Below are 18,950 nucleotides of genomic sequence, written 5' to 3' on the forward strand. Positions count from 1 at the left end.
CAACACTGTTTACTAAAGAACGCTGTAACTGTTAAAAGTTCATCAGCCACGTAGCGTGTGTTTTCCAAGTATGTCTTTATGGGATAATTCGAAAGTTGTTTTTATGTCAGGAGAGACATTGGCTGGGTGAACTTGTACCCTGAAATGAGGTGCACTTTCAGCACCGACTTTTACCTTTGTCAAGATTCATTCTTAAATCAGTGGTGAATATACCAACCGCCCGTTAACCTTCATACTGTATGAGCACGGATTTCATTCATTAAAAGGTGTATTTAGTTTACCTGAGTGGAGTTGAACATTATGAAAATGTAGGCAAACGCTTTGTGCAGGGGCGTCAGAAGACCAAATAGCCACGTGATCCCAAGCAAAGGAATCATCAACACGCATGCCCTGACACCAAGTCTATAAAATCATGAAAAAAGAGAAAATCAACTTGTTGTGAATTGGCATTATTCGTATAATATAGCAAAGTAAGAGGCTAAGGGCTTAGATGCATCTTCTACTGACGCCACAAAAATACTTACCTTATTTGTTCACTGATTTTGTCTTCTGCATGCTGCATGTTTGTCATCTCCTTGATAACTCGCAGCAGTATCAATGTGTTTAACTGAGAACAGAAGAAAACGAGACAAAACAAAAAACAATCTAACCATACAAAGGAAAGAGAAGTTTGCACTTGAGCTAAGTTCTCCTAGTGGCCTCATTGGATGTTCGTCAAAAGTTGAACCCTTCCCCTCCTCGTCATCTCATCAGACATTTCCCAGGTTTTCTTGACCATTGGTTGGTAAATATCCGTAAAGCTGGGAGGAGAGGGAGAGAAGCATTGTGAACGCAAACTGTTTCGCCTTTCGTGGTAACCGCAGACGGGATCTTCCTACAATAAGGTCACTTCACGCAAAATTTATATTTCATACATATTTCAGATTTCGTATTGATTAGAGTCTAGATTAAAAAAGCGGTGAGCGAAAAAAATGCTTACGATGCAACGATAACCGAAGGCAAAGTGTGAAAGAGGGAAACGAAAAAATTTTAAGAATTTAACCTACCAACTCGATCAGTACAACGAATACAACAAATATCCAGATCATGCCGTTAGAGGATGACATCCAGCAGCTGAATAAAAAATGAAGTATCCGAAACTTTGATAAATTATCAATTAATTAATAATTTTTTTGCGCATGCATGTACGCAGTACCCTCCATATCGGGTTTGATGACTAGTAATAAAAGGCAACAAAGAAATAACAAAACAACAACAACAGCAGACACAAACCAATCAATTAAACCCCAAAAAAGCAAACAAACATACAAAAAAGTACAACATAAAACGAGGATTCGTGACAGGGAAATCACACGAGGAAAAATCATTCACTTCTTACAAATTTTCACTGATATAGCTTTTAATCCCTGTCCCGGTTCCTGCTGCAATTCCCAGCGATATGGAAACAACGACGGCGGGTAGACCTGTGGATTCGAAATTCGAAGAGACAACAGAGTCAAATGATGATGATATCTGAGATGATAATGGCGATGGTAATGTTCATGGTAATTAATGTCTTACTTTTCAAAAGATTATCAAATAGAGAATGGGTTTTTAATTCATAGTTACCCCATGAAAATCCATGTGAAACCTTCATCTTGTCGTTGATATTGTAAACTTTTACAACAAACAAGTAGAGATAAACTCCCTCGATCAACATCCAGCAGAAAGCGGCCATTAGGAAATATTGCACAAAAGCTGCTACTGTAACACAGGCAGACTGCACAGGAATGAAAAAGTTGAGTTAAGATTTGGATTAAGGCCATAAAGATTTACTGAAAGAGATTCTTCTCTTCTTACCTTGTTCTCGACAGCACCACTTCCAGTTAGGAAGATAATTTGACCTGCACCAAGTGAAGCGACTAGACTCACTCGAATCTGAGATAAAGGTCCCCTCATGTCTCTAATCAAAAATAAACAATTTATTTTATTCTACATCAGTTCTATTCTCATTTTATACAAAGCCTGATTATATTTTTATGATTCTACTTGGCTGCTTAAATAAATCTAAACTTTACACATTTAAACTGATATAATCTCTTGTTGGTCTACATGTTCAGCTTGCTTTGGAATTCTTGGGTGGAACTATGTCATGTACTTACGTAAGAACAGCATAACTGATGATTGTTAAAGTGATTCCAACCAGAGAAAAAGACAAGCCCACATATGTAAGAATTCCCAGCGCTGTTTCGTCAGTCTTAAAAATGAATGCAAAAACAGTGATTCAATACCGATAACGGAAGAGGGCTACACACCATTTACCCCAATGCTGTCTAGTCTAAGTTCCTTCTGGAATCAATATATGTATATGCTTATCAATATTCCTACCTTACTTAAAAAATTACTGCAGGTTCCCCTGTCTAACTGCATAAGAACTGCAAAGTGAGTCAAATGATTGCAGCTGCACTCGGTATAAAATCCGTTTCTCGATGTTAGGAGACACCCTTGTTCTGACCAGCTAGAATGACAGCAGAAAACTCTCAGAATCAGAAGGAAATAATGAAATTAGTTCATTAATACCAAATGTCTCGATAGATGGATGATCTTGAGATAAATAAGATAAGAAAAAGGAAGGAATCTACGTAACATATCGTGGTGTAATGGCACAGAAAGTTGAGATAATGAAAGTTGTCTGATGATCTAAAATTTTCTCTGATCTTTAGATTCCAAATGAACAAAAAAAAAAAACAAAACAACTGCCAGCTTTATAGACCGCTGAGCACGCGGAAGCCTGAGAAGGATAAAAAAAAGGAGTAAGAGGTGACCACACAATGTGATGTACCAGAAAATAGGACCTGAAAAAAAAGTTAGGCCCGCAAGGGATTTGAACCCATTACCTCTGCGACACCGGTGCAGCGCTCTACCAACAATTTTCAACTAACAGTTCAGTAGTGTTCTTAGCTGCGTTGATCTCTTAATTTCCGTTCTTGATCGCAGTGCAAATATATGAATTTCATATATCTAAAATCATCATTCATCAATTGGATGGTTTATTTGGACCCAACACATTGGCCAGCTCTCAGTTGGCTAGTTAGCTCAGTTGGTAGAGCGCTGCACTGGTATCGCAGAGGTCATGGGTTGAAATCCCATAGGGGCCTGAATTTTTTTCAGGTCCTATTTTCAACTACTAGTACAGTAGTGTTCGTAGCTGCTATGATCTCTTAATTTTATTGAAAGCTGTTTACCTGTTTTTTGAAGTATTCCAAAACACGCAGCTTCTGTTCGGTGCATCCTAAAACCGTGAAGTACCGTTATTATTACCTAGTACAGCGACTCGATGGCTGATGTGGAGGTGAGAGTGCTCTCGCCGGAATTTTTCAGAGCCCTCCTTATCACTTTAGATACATGTAAATATTGTTTACAAAGGACCTTGACTTGATACGATGATGATGTTATTAATAATAATAGCAATAGAAATGATAATAGTAAAGATAATAGTGATGATGATAATATTTATAATAATAATAATAATAATAAGAAGAAGAAGAAGAATAAGAAGAAGAAGAAGAAGAAGAAGAAGAAGAAGAAGAAGAAACAAATTAGATCAAATCAAAACAAAAGATAAAGTTACGAATTCAGATGCAACTCTTTCTTGATAAATTGTAACTTACCGCTAGGTTTCGAAATCTCAACGTAACATTCTTCCTGAGAGTGTGGTTCTTCGGCCATATCGTTGCAGACAGGATATTACTGTTGATAGACAAACGAGAAAAAAAAAGAAAGAAAAATAATTTAACCAACAAACAGACCGACAAAATAAACAAAGAAAATTTAATAAAAAGGCAGGAAAACAGAATCAAGACGAAAGAAACTAAAATAAACGAGAAACCCAAGTCGAGGTCGAGGAAACTTATGAACATGGCCTATAATGTAGGTTATTAGCACACTAAAGCAGACTTATTTGAGATGAAAGATACACAATGTAATACTAAGTTTTAGCAAACCTGATTTTATTTACAGGAGCAGAGTCAGTCTGGCCTGTTTGGAATACCTCATGGAGATCTTTGTAAATGACACAAAGTACAACTGATCCTAAGATGTAATAATGAGAACAATTTTAATGCTACGAGAATATTGCGAAAAAAGGACAAGTTATCACGGTTTAAAGACCCTGCAAGTTTACCGGCGTGTTTCATTGGCATGCCCAACTTTGTAATAAGAGTGAATTATTTCGACCAAAGGACACATAAACAGGTAAAAGAAAACGAAAGCAACTGGATTAAGATATCAGCCATTCGGTTTGAATGTTTGTTATAACTTGAAACCCAGCCCCCCTCTAACCAATAACAGTGATAATCGCTAGAATAATTTGAATAATACGACAAAAATACATTATTTTCTATGCTTAAAAAAAAAACAAACAAAGAAAAGATATAGCTCTCTAACCGTTATCCAAGCCTGTAACAGGGACACTGACATAGTTTTCTCCTTTATCATCCTCAAATTGTACTCCAGTCTCATTTTTGTGGAAAATCTTCCTGACCAAAATATCTAAATTCAAAACCGTGACTTATATTAAGTTAGGGCCGAAATAAATGCAGATGCTTTCGTAGCAGTCTCAAGTCATCGTCCTCAAAAGTTTTAAAACTAAAATGCTGGAAACCATCACTTAGAAACATATTAACTGCAAGTAGTTTGCAAGGATCATCAGTCAAAGGAGTGTTCTCTGTTCAGTTGTCAGATAAAGTGATGGTCACCATTTTTAAATTAAAAAAACATATCACTGCAGTGAATTCAAATGGTATCTTATTTTTATTTCCATAATTTATTTATTCATTTTATCCATTTTTCCCCTCTTTTATGAGTTATTCATAACTATGACGATCTTAAAGAACATATGCAAAATAGAAAGAGTTTTTGGAATCGCAGATAACTGACGAGCGATAGGAATTTCCTGTTATAAACTGCCTTAAAAGAGGTCCAAGACAGTTCATGTCTCGCGAAATGATTCGATAAAGGGTTGCTACAGACAAAGTTTACACCCAAAACGTCGAATAAGTAGTAGTGTTTGCAAATGGTTCGAAAATCTGCCACGAATGATGCATGTATTCATCCTGAACTCCGAATTAGAAATCAAGAAAACTTCCAAATCAGCTTTTAAGATCTACTCACCTGCATGTTTACCACGGATGTCAATCTTAGGTACGGTTTGATTAAGGCGATTTTGGGCATAATTCCCGATGAACTCCTCCAAATCAGTGACAGTGAGGAAAGTGCGTTCCATTTCTTCTTGAGTTACTTTATTTCCAGAAGAGTTCGTCACTTCTTTTAGAATGGTGTCAACAAGTTTCCTTCCTGGGGACTGAGTTAGTGGTTCGTTTAGACAAAACTTTCAGTAGCCTAGCTCTTAAAGGAATCAATAAATTCATGGGTTACACAATCTGAGGACAATTGAGCTTTCATTAACCAAGGCACCAGCAGTAAACTTAAGAGGAGTTTAATTTTATGATGACTCGATCGAACTCTTCTATTTACAAGCTATTGCGAGTGGTTTCTTAGTAAAGTGTTACGAAGATAATGCGGAACAACTGAGTACAAGAATATAAATAACACAGGAAATACTGATAACTTAAGAAAGAAAGTGCTCGCGATTACATTTCGAGCTTTGCTTGATCTGCGTGAAAGTCAAACTTATATCGATAACTACGCGGTCCGGGGTCAGGAGGGGGATAGGTTTGACATTCTCTAAAGGGTGGAATTGGAGGACCAACAACAATAAGCATTACACCTACCTCGCTTGATGGTGTTAGCTTGATGGCAGTAAAATTCAGTTTCGAGCACTTTTTCACTTGGATTCTGCCCAAATACGACGAGTCGGTTGTATTTGTCAATATCACAGAAAACTGCTTGCGAGTTTTTTCTTTTATTCTGCATCCCCACATTTTAAAACAGTGATCTTTCCAAGAAGACGCCTGACTGAAAAAAGAAGTCAACTGCTCACACCAAGAGATACAACAGTCTCTGTCAATAGATGTAGGTGTCTCATTGCCACATTTCATCCTATGCCAGATTCGACGCATTTCTTGAACATTTTCCTGATAGTCCGAGCGGGTCAGCTCTGAGGGTGCGAGTGTATCATTAGGGTAGGAGCAATATCCATCTGCGTTATAAACGTAAACATAAATCAGAGACATTTTAAATCATTTAAATCTCCTTCATAAACATACTGTTTGTATTTTTTCTCAATTTATTTTTTTTTCTGTGAGTATATTATTTGCTTGACCTTTTTTTTTTCTTGATTTTTCATCCTTCCACTGCTCGAATATCGTTTCACTGCTCGTATTCAACCCTAGCTGCTTTTCCCACCCGGTAAGGAACGCATTGCAGTTTCGGTTTGCGTTTGTGTGGGTGTGGGTGTTTGTTTGTTTGTATCAGTTTCCACTTCTCACTTCTCACTTTCCACTCTGAACGGAGAAGTGAGTGGTTGGTATCAAGAGTTTGTATAATATAATAAAAAAAATAAAAAATAATAAAAAAAAAAATATATATATATATATATATTTGGATGTTCAGAAGCCTTAGTATCTTTTTCTGAATATTTTTCTTAATTGTTAAGGATGGGTCCCGCTACTTAAGATGTTACTTTCTAAGGTTTCTAAGCCAAAATCTCCCTTCGTTTGCTTTCCCCCCTCTTTTGGACAATTACGAGCAATAACATATCAGTGATGTTTTGGAATAGGTCGCTTCTTAAGAGTTATTTAGCAACAGATAATTTATTGTTCAACCCATGACGGCAGAGGTTAACTAGTTGAACAGTGTTGAATCTTTATAATTTTCTTTTTCCCTTTTTTTTTCGCCAAGACAATACATACCTTGTGCTGAAGTTGGCATGGCCGTACCAGCTGTAATGGAGACAAAACCAAAAGATATAATTCCCCAATTCACAGCCATACCGCAACGAGAGGGGTGGGGAAGGGGGGGGGGGGGCTAGGGGAATCAATCGCGAGATAAATACTTATATAATAAGATATCTAATGGAAACGTGGGACTTCCTCGTCAACCATATAGGGGCAACTGCGGGTAAAATCGTTCGTATTACACTCAAAGCCTTGCAAGGGTCGTGCTTAAAGGAAGGATTCGTGGAAGGAGAAGCGTCACGCATCCTAAGAACAAATCCGACACCCTCCACATGTAGCAATAACGTACAGAGTTTCAAAATGTGCTTAAAGAAGGGAATGGATACTTGACGAAGATGTGAAGAGATATATGTCACGCCTGCTAGAGAAAGTGCCATCAAAAAACAAAGGCAATAGCACACAGAAAAAAGTATTGCTATTTATGACGCAATATCTTCCTACAAGAACATACTGATGGGAAAATGGCATCTTATTCAAAACCAACGCACTGAATCACATCGCAAAGGAAAGTCGTTAAAACATATCCTAGTCAGAGCTAATCTCAAAAATTTAAAACCGCATGCGAATGGCGGGAGTCCTGCAGGCCCATCAATACTTTTTTAATTCGTCATTTGCTTCTTGTGATCTGCACCTTGCACGAAGTTTGTCGACGCTCTGATGCAGCAAAATCTCTGCAAGTTGGCTCTTAGTTGAACCTTTTTGCCGAAACTTCCTGTCATTTCACAGGTTGAAGGTGGCTTTCAGAGCAAAAGTCCTTTTCGTTCGCACAGTAGCTTTAAGCCTTTTATGTGAAGGAACGCGGGATGCCATCGACAGTTCCAGATACAAAAAAATTCCTTAAGGAAATTGCGATAAACCACTAAAATGACTGCCTAGAAAAAAAATTTCTTTATTTCAGAAGACATGAAGCGCATAAAGCCATCGTCCACGTCTATACGTATGTTGTCAAAGCATAGAAGAGATAATCGGTGCTTGACAGATCTATACACGCGAATATTTCAACCAAAATAGTTCCAAACTGATTCTGGTCGCGAAGAGGTAAAGTGGATTGATCTGGAGTTATCAAACGTCACTCTCTCGGTATCTTTTTTTTTTTAATTTATTTTTTTTTATTATTCATATTTCAAAGGGAAAGCACGGGCTAGAAAAAGTTTCCCTTGATCAAATGTTCCTGACTTGCTCTGTGTTTTTCTTGCTTGAAATCACATTTAAAAAAATTAGAGATTTTAAAGTTTAAATCCGCCATATTTGTTATGATGTAGTTATGACTTAGCAATGGTCAAGATTTGTAATCTCGACTAAGAAGGATAAAAAAATAAGAAAACAGCAGCGAGGAGAGCAATAATGACTCAATTCTCGACATGGATCTTATTCCAGACGTTGTATTACGTCCAATCATGTTTTAGCCCTAACATAGCTCGTGTTCACAAGAAGAAGAAATCGCCATTGACGAAGCAACTCAGTGAAAAATAAAAGGAGAAACATCTACGAGCTCACGTCTTGGAAATTGCGAATGGTGCTCTTGCTCTTGATGATCAACTCGATCTGGAATCGAAGATAACTAATTCCTCTCAAATAAAATACTTGTTTCTAAAGTGACATTTTTTTTTTTTAGTTTTTACTAAAAAACGGCGCAGCGCCGGCGACGGATTTATTTTACATCGCTAATTCTGTGATGTAAATTATTATTGAAACTGTAGGAACCAGGTTTCCTTGTATTACTGAGCACGGATCATTTGGACCCGTGTGTTTACTGGCCAATGTTTTCAAAACAGCCCTTGTTGGCTTTCACCAAGTGAGAAATGAGAGACTTGAGATTATCCGTCAAATGAGTAAGCAACGACAGAATAAACTTTTTTTTTTTCTCACAAAACTCATGCAAACAAAACGCTTAAGTTGTTTGCAAGTTAACCTGATACAAACCGAAAAAGAAAGACAACGGCAGTTTATTGTCAGCTATTTTATTAAAAGTGTTGTTGTAATCTTTTGAAGGGCCAACTTCACCGTAATATTTAACTGCAAATAGACCTTTAAGAAAATTACCATACGAGCTACTTTGGGAAAATAAATATAGGATATCTGCCGTTCTAGGTTTGTTTCATATATATAAACAAAGCCTCATGTTACACGAAGAGCGTCAGGAAGTCTCCCGTTGTCGAACATTGTTGGCTTATGATATCGATCTTATTATAAATGCCGCCTCAGTGCTTGGCGAAGTAGAATTTGTTTGTTTTAACTGCTTTTGTCTGAGTTCCGTTCCGAATTGGACAAAACGAATTCTAATTCCTGAGGAAAAGTTCTTTCAACAAAAATAAAATTTTCTAGACCATACTTTCTCTTTAAAAAGCTCTTAAGAGAGCTATAAAGAGCTCCGTCGAGAAAAATAGCGCAATTGATTGTACAACATGCAACCAAAGGCCTTCTTAACACGTAGAGTTTTTTTAAAGTTTACATATTTAAAGGTTACTATATTACTTTTTAATACTCACCAACCGCTGGTGCAAGAAAAACCATTCTCCAGAACAATTTAGCTACAGTTTTCTTTCGAAGTTTAGGATATGAATTCGGCATTTTTAGGATCACCGTCTCGTGAAACAATGATGAAGGTATTGGTCTGTGTCCAGTGACGTTGGGCAGACGTTAGACACAGAGATACGTTAGATCTTGAGCGAACAAGGAAGAAAGCAGAGACCAAACTAGGCGTGAGTTTCTAAACACGTTATTCCTTGGGTTTGTTGGCACTAAATTGACCAGCTGGGTCCTTATTTTCTTTATAAATTCAGACAATATTAATACCAAGACATGACTAGAATTATATCTCGTATACGAAAGTGTCACGGAAACCACTGAGAAGTGGCAGGTGGCAACTGCTATTGTCTTAATTTGAAATAGCGGATGACAAGACAAAGAGTCGCAGCACTGTTTTTTTCCCGGTATTTTTTAAAACTGTAATTCACCCATAGGTTGGGCACACACTGACGTATTTGTATTATTGACATCGCAACTGAGAGACGTGTAATGAATGATCATTAAAACAAAACAAAGAGTGTTCAACTCATTAGCTGTCTTCATTGGAAACTGGGCCGAATTTCCTAGTTTGCATGACGAACTGAAACGGGGTTGAGAAAGTTTTATCTGTTTAAAGAGGAAATTTTCAACTTAATGATTCATTATGTCTACCATGGGAAATTTTCGTGTTAAGTCTTCATCTAATTACAATATTTTCCTTTTTTTGGCATCCCTAAATGAAAGACGAAAAAGCTGAAACAAATACACCTTTAAGAATTATACCTTCTCTGCTATCTAAGTGGCGTTTTACGAATATAGACTTTCCCGAGAGACTAAAACTTAGCTAAGCTGACAGCGGATAGCAATTGAAGGATGTAAAACAAGGATTTTAAACATTACTCTATTGGTATCAAAGGGAAATATAACATCTCATTTTAATGCCGGCAAAACGAGAATTATTAGGTCAAGGAGACAGAGGAAAACCAGAAAACGTCTGCGAGGCCTTCAATCATAAACCTACTAATGGAAAATTCTCGCATATTTTAGCATTGCAATAAGGCGTCTTGGCCTCGTGTTCCCAAAGAAAACTTCATAATCTTGACGTGCGGCGCTTATCAACTTTACATAAAATAATGGTTAAATAAGTCCTTCTGTGCAAAAAATTTGAAATACTACCCACTTCAATCATACGAAGAAGTGTTTCTGTCATCCTTGCGTGTAATTATTAAAGCAGATGTCTCCAAACCATGATTACGGCGCATATTCATCCATTACATGCACTACTATTTTCATTGTCATTTTAATTAAAAAAAAAAGATATATATATATATATATTTTGTTGTTGTTGTTTCGTTTCGTTTCGTTTCATTTTTTTTGTCTTTTCATTTGCTATAGACGTAAGTCGAGAAGTATTGGCCACAAACTCTCATACTGAGGTGCTTTTGGTATCAATGAACAGACGTCAAAACAACGGACATGCCGACCAATACCTTTATTTATATCATTGGCTCAGACTACTTAGTGCAACAGATTTTGAAGAAATACTTGCGTGATCAGTGCTGAGTTAACACTTCATGAATCAAGTTATAAAGAAGAGGAAGTCCACTGACCTAAACGTTGGACAAATTCCGGGCTCGGAAGTGCATTTTTTTTTCTGTGTTCCCTTGCCAGATTTATATGGGTCTGCATGAAATATGTTCATATGAGTTATTGACCGAGCGTAATGTCAGGATGGCTGGATACTGGCCGGGTTCTATTTTTGCATTTAAAAACGCAGAAAAAGAACGAGGCTAATATTCAGCCACCTCGACCGAATAGGCTTGGTCAAGAGAGTTTACAATCTCTTGACTTGGTCAATAAAGGACTTACGATATTGAAAAAATATTTTGCTTTAATAAAAATCAAGAACGAATTGTTTATTTTGAGAGCCGAGAAAGAAAGCCACCGTGTGTGCGACACGATAAACCCAAGAGGGTCGTCTGATTTTTTCTTTGTTTTGACTGCTTCTGCCGCTTCTTGCGACTTCGTTGCTAACACTGTCCAATAGTTACAAACTTTGTAAGTCCGCTTCACGAATTTTTTTTCTTGCGCGGGACATAATTGTCCAAATCGCGTTCTCTTGGGGAGAAAAGTATATTGTTCATATTCATATACTCATGAAGATATTCCAGGGTTTGAAAGTAATCGCTTTCTAAAGTGTTGTCACGAGGTCCGAATTGGGAAACAAATGTGAATGAGAACAAAGTCTATTCGGCCAAAGAAAGAAAAAAATGTATATCTGAGCCTGCCAATTGTGCGACCTACAACTCAGTGGACTCCCTCGTCGAGGTCTGTAATTTGGTTTACGACTTGTTAATTCCATTACTGAGTAGACAATAATAACGTTATCATAGTTTTCAAAATCTATTGTACTGAAGAGTCTGAGCCAGTGATACATGGAGATGTATTGGTCAGCGTTCTCATTGGTTTGCCAGCTGTCATTTGATGCCAATTGTTCATAAGTGTAATGGTTTGCAGCCAATATTTATCGACTTCAGTCTAGAAAATAAAGAAAAAGGCTGGTTAATATCAGCGAGTCTGCAATGTGACATGAATATTGGTGGATGTGGATGTTCGCTATAACAACAAATGTTAAATGATTGCATTGGAGGCTTATTACATTGAGGACCAACTGTTATAATATTTAGGACTTTATTACATTTAGGAAAGTTATTACATTTAGGCCTTCAATTAAGGCACTAGACGGGAGTATCGAAACGTTGGGTCTATGAATTGCAACTTCTTCGGTTACATTCATGAAATCTGTAAACCAGAGCAGCATCAAACCATGTCTGATTGTCCACCTGGTTGCCATGTGAACTTTAATATATTTTATGAGAATGATATCATGAAACGTAAAGAGGGTTGATTCCTTATTTGTTGACAATAAAAGGCTTACATGGAGATTATTTGAGATTTCTTTCTGTTATTCCGCGAAAAGATTCGATCGAGACATTGTCAACCATGCTCCTCATCAAAATGTTATTAATTGTGTACTTTTAAATGAGGAAATGAATAAAGTCTTTTTTTTTCGACCCATGACAAATCGGAAAAGCTTTTTGAATGGATTAGGTTCTATTGTCAAAAATTCATAGTCTGACGCTCAAATCTCAAGCTATAGTGAGTGTTTTGGGAGAAACAGGCTTATCAGAATGGTCACTCCTAGAGTTCACGGGGAGATATTTCTCAAACAACACTCCCTGGAGAAAAATTCTGAAACAATTACGCAAGTAAAAACGACTGCCGAAAGAAAAAACTATGAATAGTTTTTTTGGTTTGTTTGTTGTTGTGTTTTGTTTTGTTTTTTTCAATTCTGGCCTCTACTGAGAGTAACGATATTTTGATTACCATTGATCTGCATAATATTTTCTCCTTTTGGTAAGATGTAGACCTTCTTAACACAAATGTATCCAGTGCTCATTTCTTCGACAAGGAGGAGACTTGAGGAGAATTGAGATGTTCTTTTATTAATCTTCGGATCGATAGAAAGCTATATGAGCATTATGAGGGTTATTTGTGCTTGTTCTAATTTTTTTTTTTTTTAACGAACTTAATTTAGGATATGCATAGTTCTAAGCTAAGAAGCAACAATTCGATGACGACTCAGATCTCAAAGATTTCAGTGCCACTTTCATGGTTATTGCGAGGCTGGACATTCATTTTCCTTGGCAATATCACCATGGAGGTTTCATGTACTTGAGAAGCTCGCTTTATGCTTGTTACTTCAACTGCAGTTGGGGTGACACGAATGATCCTTCTCTTGAAGCGAGATCTAATCTGTATGAATAAGTTGATATCAAAACGATCTTAAGAATTGTACAACAAAACGTGCTTCGAATAAATACAACCATCGAACTGATTGAATTTCTTATTTCAAAGTGGAAGCTTTCGGGTTAAAAATCTGAGCAAAGTTCTAAATTACAAAGAAACTTCTTAATAAAATTTAATAGCATACCTCTGAGTTTCTCACGCAGTGAAGGAGAAATATCAAGAAGCCCTGTTAAATCAAAATGCAGGAAATCACGTTAACGCCTTTAGTAGATTCAAAGCGCTTTCATCCAAGCCCTCCAACCTCAACCCTTTTAAGATTAAATTTTGCTGGGTAGCAAAAATGTCGAAACCTTTACTGCTATTAAGCATGAGTTCTCTACTTTGTCTCTGTGTTACACTAAGTTCACCACCTGGTAAATTTGTAAGGAAGGGGTAGTACAACTTCATGCCTTCACGGGGTACTTTTCACGCGCTTCAGGAATATTGAGAGGAATATAATTAGATCAAGAAAACTTTTATCATATCAGGTATTCGATTGTGAGGCCGTTAGTGTTCTCTTGTCATGTCCTAAATCGACTCTGGAAAACTGAGTTTCACTTTTTCATATAATTGTAAAGAGGGTCGTTTTTTAAAAGACAAATCTTAGAATCATGATCTGTTTTTCCCTTTTTTTCTTTTTCAATCCTACAATTCCCATGAGTGACCAAGAGAGAAATTCTCCTTAAAATATCAATACAAAATCAAGAAGACAACTGATGAGAACCAAGAAAAGTATCAATTACGGGATTATTAGCTGATCCAATACCAAATTCTCAGAAGTAAAATCAGAAGAATTGTATAGCAGACAGTGAGGAGAATTACTAATAATATCTTGGAAGTTAAAGGGTTAAACACTGTTTTCTAAAGAATGCTGTTACTGTCAAAAGTTCATCAGCCGCGTAACGTGTGTTTTTTCAAGTATGAGTTAATGAAATAATGTGAGAGTTATTTTTGTGTCAGGAGAGACGAGTTCTTAATAGACATGGGTTAGGTGAACCTGTGCCCTGAGATGAGGTGCACTCTGAGCACTGACTTTAATCTTTGTCAAGATGCATACTTGAAACAGAAATATCTCAATCAGAGTTAAATCCACCAACCGCCCTTTTACTTTGGTACCGTATGAGCACGGATTTCGTTCACTAAAAGCTGTATTCAGTTTACCTGAGTGGAGTTGAAAATTGTGAAAATGTATGCAAACGCTTTATGCAGGGGCGACAGAAGACCAAATAGCCACGTGATCCCAAGCAAAGGAATCATCACCACGCATGCCCTGACACCAAGCCTATAAAATCACGAAAAAAGAAAATCAAGAGAATTTGCTTTTACGAGCGAGTCTCTGAAAGAATCAAACATCTTGGGAAATGAAAATTTTCAACCCCCTTCAAATTTTGCATGCGGTTAGGCGCTCAGAGGAGATGCACAAAAATGCTCTCTTTGAAGGTCGCAGCACTCTTGTTGCCATGGCAACAACGACTGCTTGTTCGAGACCTGAAGCCTCATTGTCATACAAAAACATCGCAAAAAGAGTGAAATGATTATTTTTCTATCTCAAACTAAATAAAACATTACAAGTTGGCACTTCTACTATACATAGTAACATTATCGCCAAATTATAAAATATCTGATTTTTGATTGCCCCTATGGAAAGTAGAGGCAGGCCCGCAGAAACATTTTTCCATATTTAAAACTACAATATTATAACCAGCTAGTTGGCTAGTTTCAGTTCCATAATCAGTGTACTTTTAGAGAAATTTACCCACATGTCACTTTCAATAATAGAAGTGCCAACTTGTAATGTTGTACTTAGCTTGAGATAGAGAAATAAACATTTCACTTTTTTTTTTGCGACGTTTTTGTATGAAAATGAGGCCCCAGGCCTCGAACAAGCAGCCGTTGTTACTATGGCAAAAAGAGTGCTGAGACCTTCAAAAAGGGCATTTTTGTGCATCCCCCCTGAGGGCCTAACTGCCTGTAAAATTTGAAGAAGGGTTGAAAGTTTTCTTACAGACTTATTCTTACCATTGTTGTGAGTTGGCATTATCCGTATAAGACAACAAAGTATGAGGCTAATGGCTTATATAAATCTACCACTGGCGCCGCTGAAATACTTACCTTATTTGTTCTCTGTTTTTGTCTTTTGCATGCTGCATGATCATCATCTCCTTGATAACTCGCACCAGTATCAATGTGTTTAACTGAAAAAAAGTGATTACACCATGCATAACTATTCAAAGGAAAACAGGAGTTCGCACTTGAGCTAAGTGGTCCTAGCGGTCTTAGTGGATGGTGGTCAAAAGTTTCCCCCAAACCTTTCCCTCTCCCCACCATTCCGCAAGACATTTCTCAGGTTTCTTTCACCATTCGTCAGAAAACATTTATACAGCTGGGAGGAGAGGGCGAAAAGCATTGTGAACGCAAAATGTTTTGCCCAACAACACAACACAACAACCTGGTAGAGACGCGAATCAGGATATTCAACCTAAAAATCTTGCACGGTAACCGCTGACGGCATCTCCCAACATAAGGGTCACCTCAAGAAAAATTATATATACTTCATGTTTCGTTGAAAACTATTGAACAGAGTCAAAGAGGTTTAAAAAGGCGGCGAGAAAAATGCTCACAAAACAATGATAACTGAAGGCAAAGTGTGAAGGATAAAAAGGAAAAACTTTAAGAATTCAACATACCAACTCAATCAGCACAACGAATACAACAAATATCCAGATCATGCCGTTAGTGGATGACATCCAGCAGCTGAATAAAAATTAATTACGCGAAACTTTGATAAAGGATCAATTAATTTTTTTTTGCGCATGCATGTACGCAGGACCCTCCAGGCTGGGTTTGATAACAACTAAAAACAACAAATAAATAACAAAACAACAACAACATTTATTTCTTACAATTTCTCACTGACATAGCTTTTAATCCCTGACCCGGTTCCTGCTGCAATGCTCAGCGATGTGGAAACCACGAGAGCGGGTAGACCTGTGGATTCGAGATACGAAGTGATAACAGAGTCAAATGATGATAGTGATGTCTAGCTGATGGCAATGTTCATCTTTTACTTTTCAAAAGATCATTAAAGAGAGAATGGGTTTTTTATTTCATAGTTACCCCATGAAAATCCATGAGAAACCTTCATCTTGTCGCTGATATTGTAAACTTTTACAACAAACAGGTAGAGGAAAGTGAAATGTGATCATCGCAGTAAATTTTCCAATTTAAGCAATTGGAAAGAAGAAGCCTGAAAAAAATCAGGACTTCAACGGGATTCGAACCCGTGACCTCCGCGATACCGGTGCGATGCTCTACCAACTGAGCTATGAAGCCACACATTGGGAGCGAGGTCAATTTATTGACTACATATCTTCCCGTGCAGTGAAATGATGTGAAGTTTATATGAAATAATTCATATTTGTACTGCGGTTTTAGATGAAAGTGAAATGTGATCATCGCAGTAAATTTTCCAATTTAAGCAATTGGAAAGAAGAAGCCTGAAAAAAATCAGGACTTCAACGGGATTCGAACCCGTGACCTCCGCGATACCGGTGCGATGCTCTACCAACTGAGCTATGAAGCCACACATTGGGAGCGAGGTCAATTTATTGACTTCATATCTTCCCGTGCAGTGAAATGATGTGAAGTTTATATGAAATAATTCATATTTGTACTGCGGTTTTAGATGAAAGTGAAATGTGATCATCGCAGTAAATTTTCCAATTTAAGCAATTGGAAAGAAGAAGCCTGAAAAAAATCAGGACTTCAACGGGATTCGAACCCGTGACCTCCGCGATACCGGTGCGATGCTCTACCAACTGAGCTATGAAGCCACACATTGGGAGCGAGGTCAATTTATTGACTTCATATCTTCCCGTGCAGTGAAATGATGTGAAGTTTATATGAAATAATTCATATTTGTACTGCGGTTTTAGATGAAAGTGAAATGTGATCATCGCAGTAAATTTTCCAATTTAAGCAATTGGAAAGAAGAAGCCTGAAGCCTTTTTTTTTTTTTTTTTTTTTTTTTTCAGGCTTCTTCTTTCCAATTGCTTAAATTGGAAAATTTACTGCGATGATCACATTTCACTTTCATCTAAAACCGCAGTACAAATATGAATTATTTCATATAAACTTCACATCATTTCATTGCACGGGAAGATATGAAGTCAATAAATTGACCTCGCTCCCAATGTGTGGCTTCATAGCTCAGTTGGTAGAGCATCGCACCGGTATCGCGGAGGTCACGGGTTCGAATCCCGTTGAAGTCCTGATTTTTTTCAGGCTTCTTCTTTCTAATTGCTTAAATTGGAAAATTTACTGCGATGATCACATTTCACTTTCATCTAAAACCGCAGTACAAATATGAATTATTTCATATAAACTTCACAAAACAGGTAGAGATAAACTGCCCCTATCAACATCCAGCAGAAAGCGGCCATTAGGAAATATTGCACAAAAGCTGCTACTGTAACACAGGCAGACTGCACAGGAATTAAAAAGTTGAGTTAAGAGTTGATTGAAAGTCGTAAAGATTTACTGAAAGAGATTCCTCTCTTCTCGTTTGATATAACATCTCACCTTGTTCTCAACAGCACCACTTCAGGTTAGGAAGATCATTTGACCTGCTCCAAGTGAAGCGACTAGACTCACTCGAATCTGAGATAAGGATCATTTTCTTTTTATCTTTTTCTTCAAAAAAAAGAAAACGCAACCACAAAAGTCACAAAAACATACACGCAAAAAGAAGAGAAAAAAAACCAAATCAGTAGTATATGCAACGACAAGCAACAACAACAACAAAACAAAAACAAACAAAAAAAATATAAAAAAAAATATAGCAAGACCAAAATGGAACAGAGGGATGCATAAGGGAAGGTTAAATTGAAAAATTTTATCTAAATTTTCCAGAAATACTAGCCCTGTTCAAACTCTATTTCATAGTTACGAATACAGATGCAGCTCTTCTTGATTAATTGTAACTTACCGCAAGGTTTCTAAATCTTAACGTAACATCCTTTCTGAAAGTGTTGTTCCTCGGCCATATCGTTGCAGACAAGATATTACTATTTAATACCCAATAGATAAACAAACAAAGCAATAGTTAAAAAAAACAGCAACAACAACAGAAAAAAAGAAAAACAATCAAAAGACAAAAAGATAAATTAATAAAAAGGTAGAAAAACAAAATGAAGACAAAAGAAACAGAAACAAACGAGAAATTCAAATTGAAGTCCAGAAAAATTCTCTTATGCCGTATGTAGGTTATCAGCATACCAAAAGAGATTTATTTGAGATGAAAGATATTATATGCAATACTTTAGCAAACCTGATTTTATCGACACGAACAGAGTCGGTCTGGCCTGTTAGGAATACTTCATGGAGATCTTTGTAAATGACACAAAGTACAACTGATCCTAAGATGTAATAATGGAAACAATTGTAAAACTACGATAATATTGAGAAAAAAGGACAATAATATATGGTTTGATGCTACTCTGGTTTACAGATTTAATGAATGTAACCGAAGACTACTTTATGGCAGATAGGGTGGTGAGAATCGAAAGCGAGGTATTTGTCAGTCAGTGTGGGTAGGTTTACGGTAGACATTTGTCTCTAAAGTACCCTGAATCCCTCCGGACACATTTAAAAAACAAGAGAGGGCAAATGTCTATCCTTTTCACGCTCAAGGGTGAA

At 37.0% G+C, this 18,950-nt stretch overlaps 2 protein-coding genes across 2 annotated transcripts in view; both read right to left on the bottom strand.

Moving 5' to 3' along the window:
* The window catches only part of LOC149051511 (adhesion G protein-coupled receptor L4-like), a 10,433-nt gene extending 681 nt beyond the window's left edge, over positions 1–9,752 (bottom strand). Inside the window, exons 1-16 of the mRNA XM_089186832.1 lie at positions 9,386–9,752; positions 6,852–6,881; positions 5,772–6,139; positions 5,152–5,341; positions 4,426–4,530; positions 3,984–4,071; positions 3,651–3,729; positions 3,225–3,271; positions 2,368–2,497; positions 2,142–2,236; positions 1,840–1,942; positions 1,609–1,759; positions 1,379–1,463; positions 1,047–1,113; positions 525–607; positions 1–402 (exon numbers count right to left, since the gene is read on the bottom strand). The exon at positions 1–402 is cut by the window's left edge and continues 681 nt beyond it. Coding sequence (XP_089042958.1) covers positions 273–402; positions 525–607; positions 1,047–1,113; positions 1,379–1,463; positions 1,609–1,759; positions 1,840–1,942; positions 2,142–2,236; positions 2,368–2,497; positions 3,225–3,271; positions 3,651–3,729; positions 3,984–4,071; positions 4,426–4,530; positions 5,152–5,341; positions 5,772–6,139; positions 6,852–6,881; positions 9,386–9,467 — 1,833 coding nt within the window. The 5' untranslated portion in view covers positions 9,468–9,752 and the 3' untranslated portion in view covers positions 1–272. The remainder of the gene's footprint in view (positions 403–524; positions 608–1,046; positions 1,114–1,378; positions 1,464–1,608; positions 1,760–1,839; positions 1,943–2,141; positions 2,237–2,367; positions 2,498–3,224; positions 3,272–3,650; positions 3,730–3,983; positions 4,072–4,425; positions 4,531–5,151; positions 5,342–5,771; positions 6,140–6,851; positions 6,882–9,385) is intronic.
* A 3,132-nt stretch (positions 9,753–12,884) lies between these two features.
* LOC149051512 (adhesion G protein-coupled receptor D1-like) lies at positions 12,885–16,430 on the bottom strand. Its single transcript, XM_089185324.1, has 7 exons — positions 16,371–16,430; positions 16,157–16,241; positions 15,941–16,007; positions 15,366–15,448; positions 14,415–14,535; positions 13,399–13,440; positions 12,885–13,220 (listed from the first exon to the last, which is right to left on the bottom strand). Exons 1-7 carry the CDS (start codon positions 16,396–16,398, stop codon positions 13,047–13,049), a joined length of 600 nt encoding a protein of 199 aa, XP_089041450.1. The 5' UTR covers positions 16,399–16,430; the 3' UTR covers positions 12,885–13,046.
* Between the last annotated feature and the right edge of the window lie 2,520 nt (positions 16,431–18,950).

Source organism: Pocillopora damicornis, chromosome 1 (genome assembly GCF_964200805.1).
Source record: "Pocillopora damicornis chromosome 1, jaPocDami1.2, whole genome shotgun sequence".
Taxonomy (NCBI): domain Eukaryota; kingdom Metazoa; phylum Cnidaria; class Anthozoa; order Scleractinia; family Pocilloporidae; genus Pocillopora; species Pocillopora damicornis.

Excerpts from the sequence above, each read along its gene's own strand:
- LOC149051512 (XM_089185324.1), bottom strand. The coding sequence starts at position 16,398 with ATGAAGGTTTCTCATGGATTTTCATGGG. Across the intron at positions 14,536-15,365 it reads AAAAACAGAGAACAAATAAG|GCTTGGTGTCAGGGCATGCG; the intron begins GTAAGTATTTCA and ends GTGATTTTATAG. Across the intron at positions 13,441-14,414 it reads CAATTTTCAACTCCACTCAG|GGCTTCTTGATATTTCTCCT; the intron begins GTAAACTGAATA and ends TTGATTTAACAG.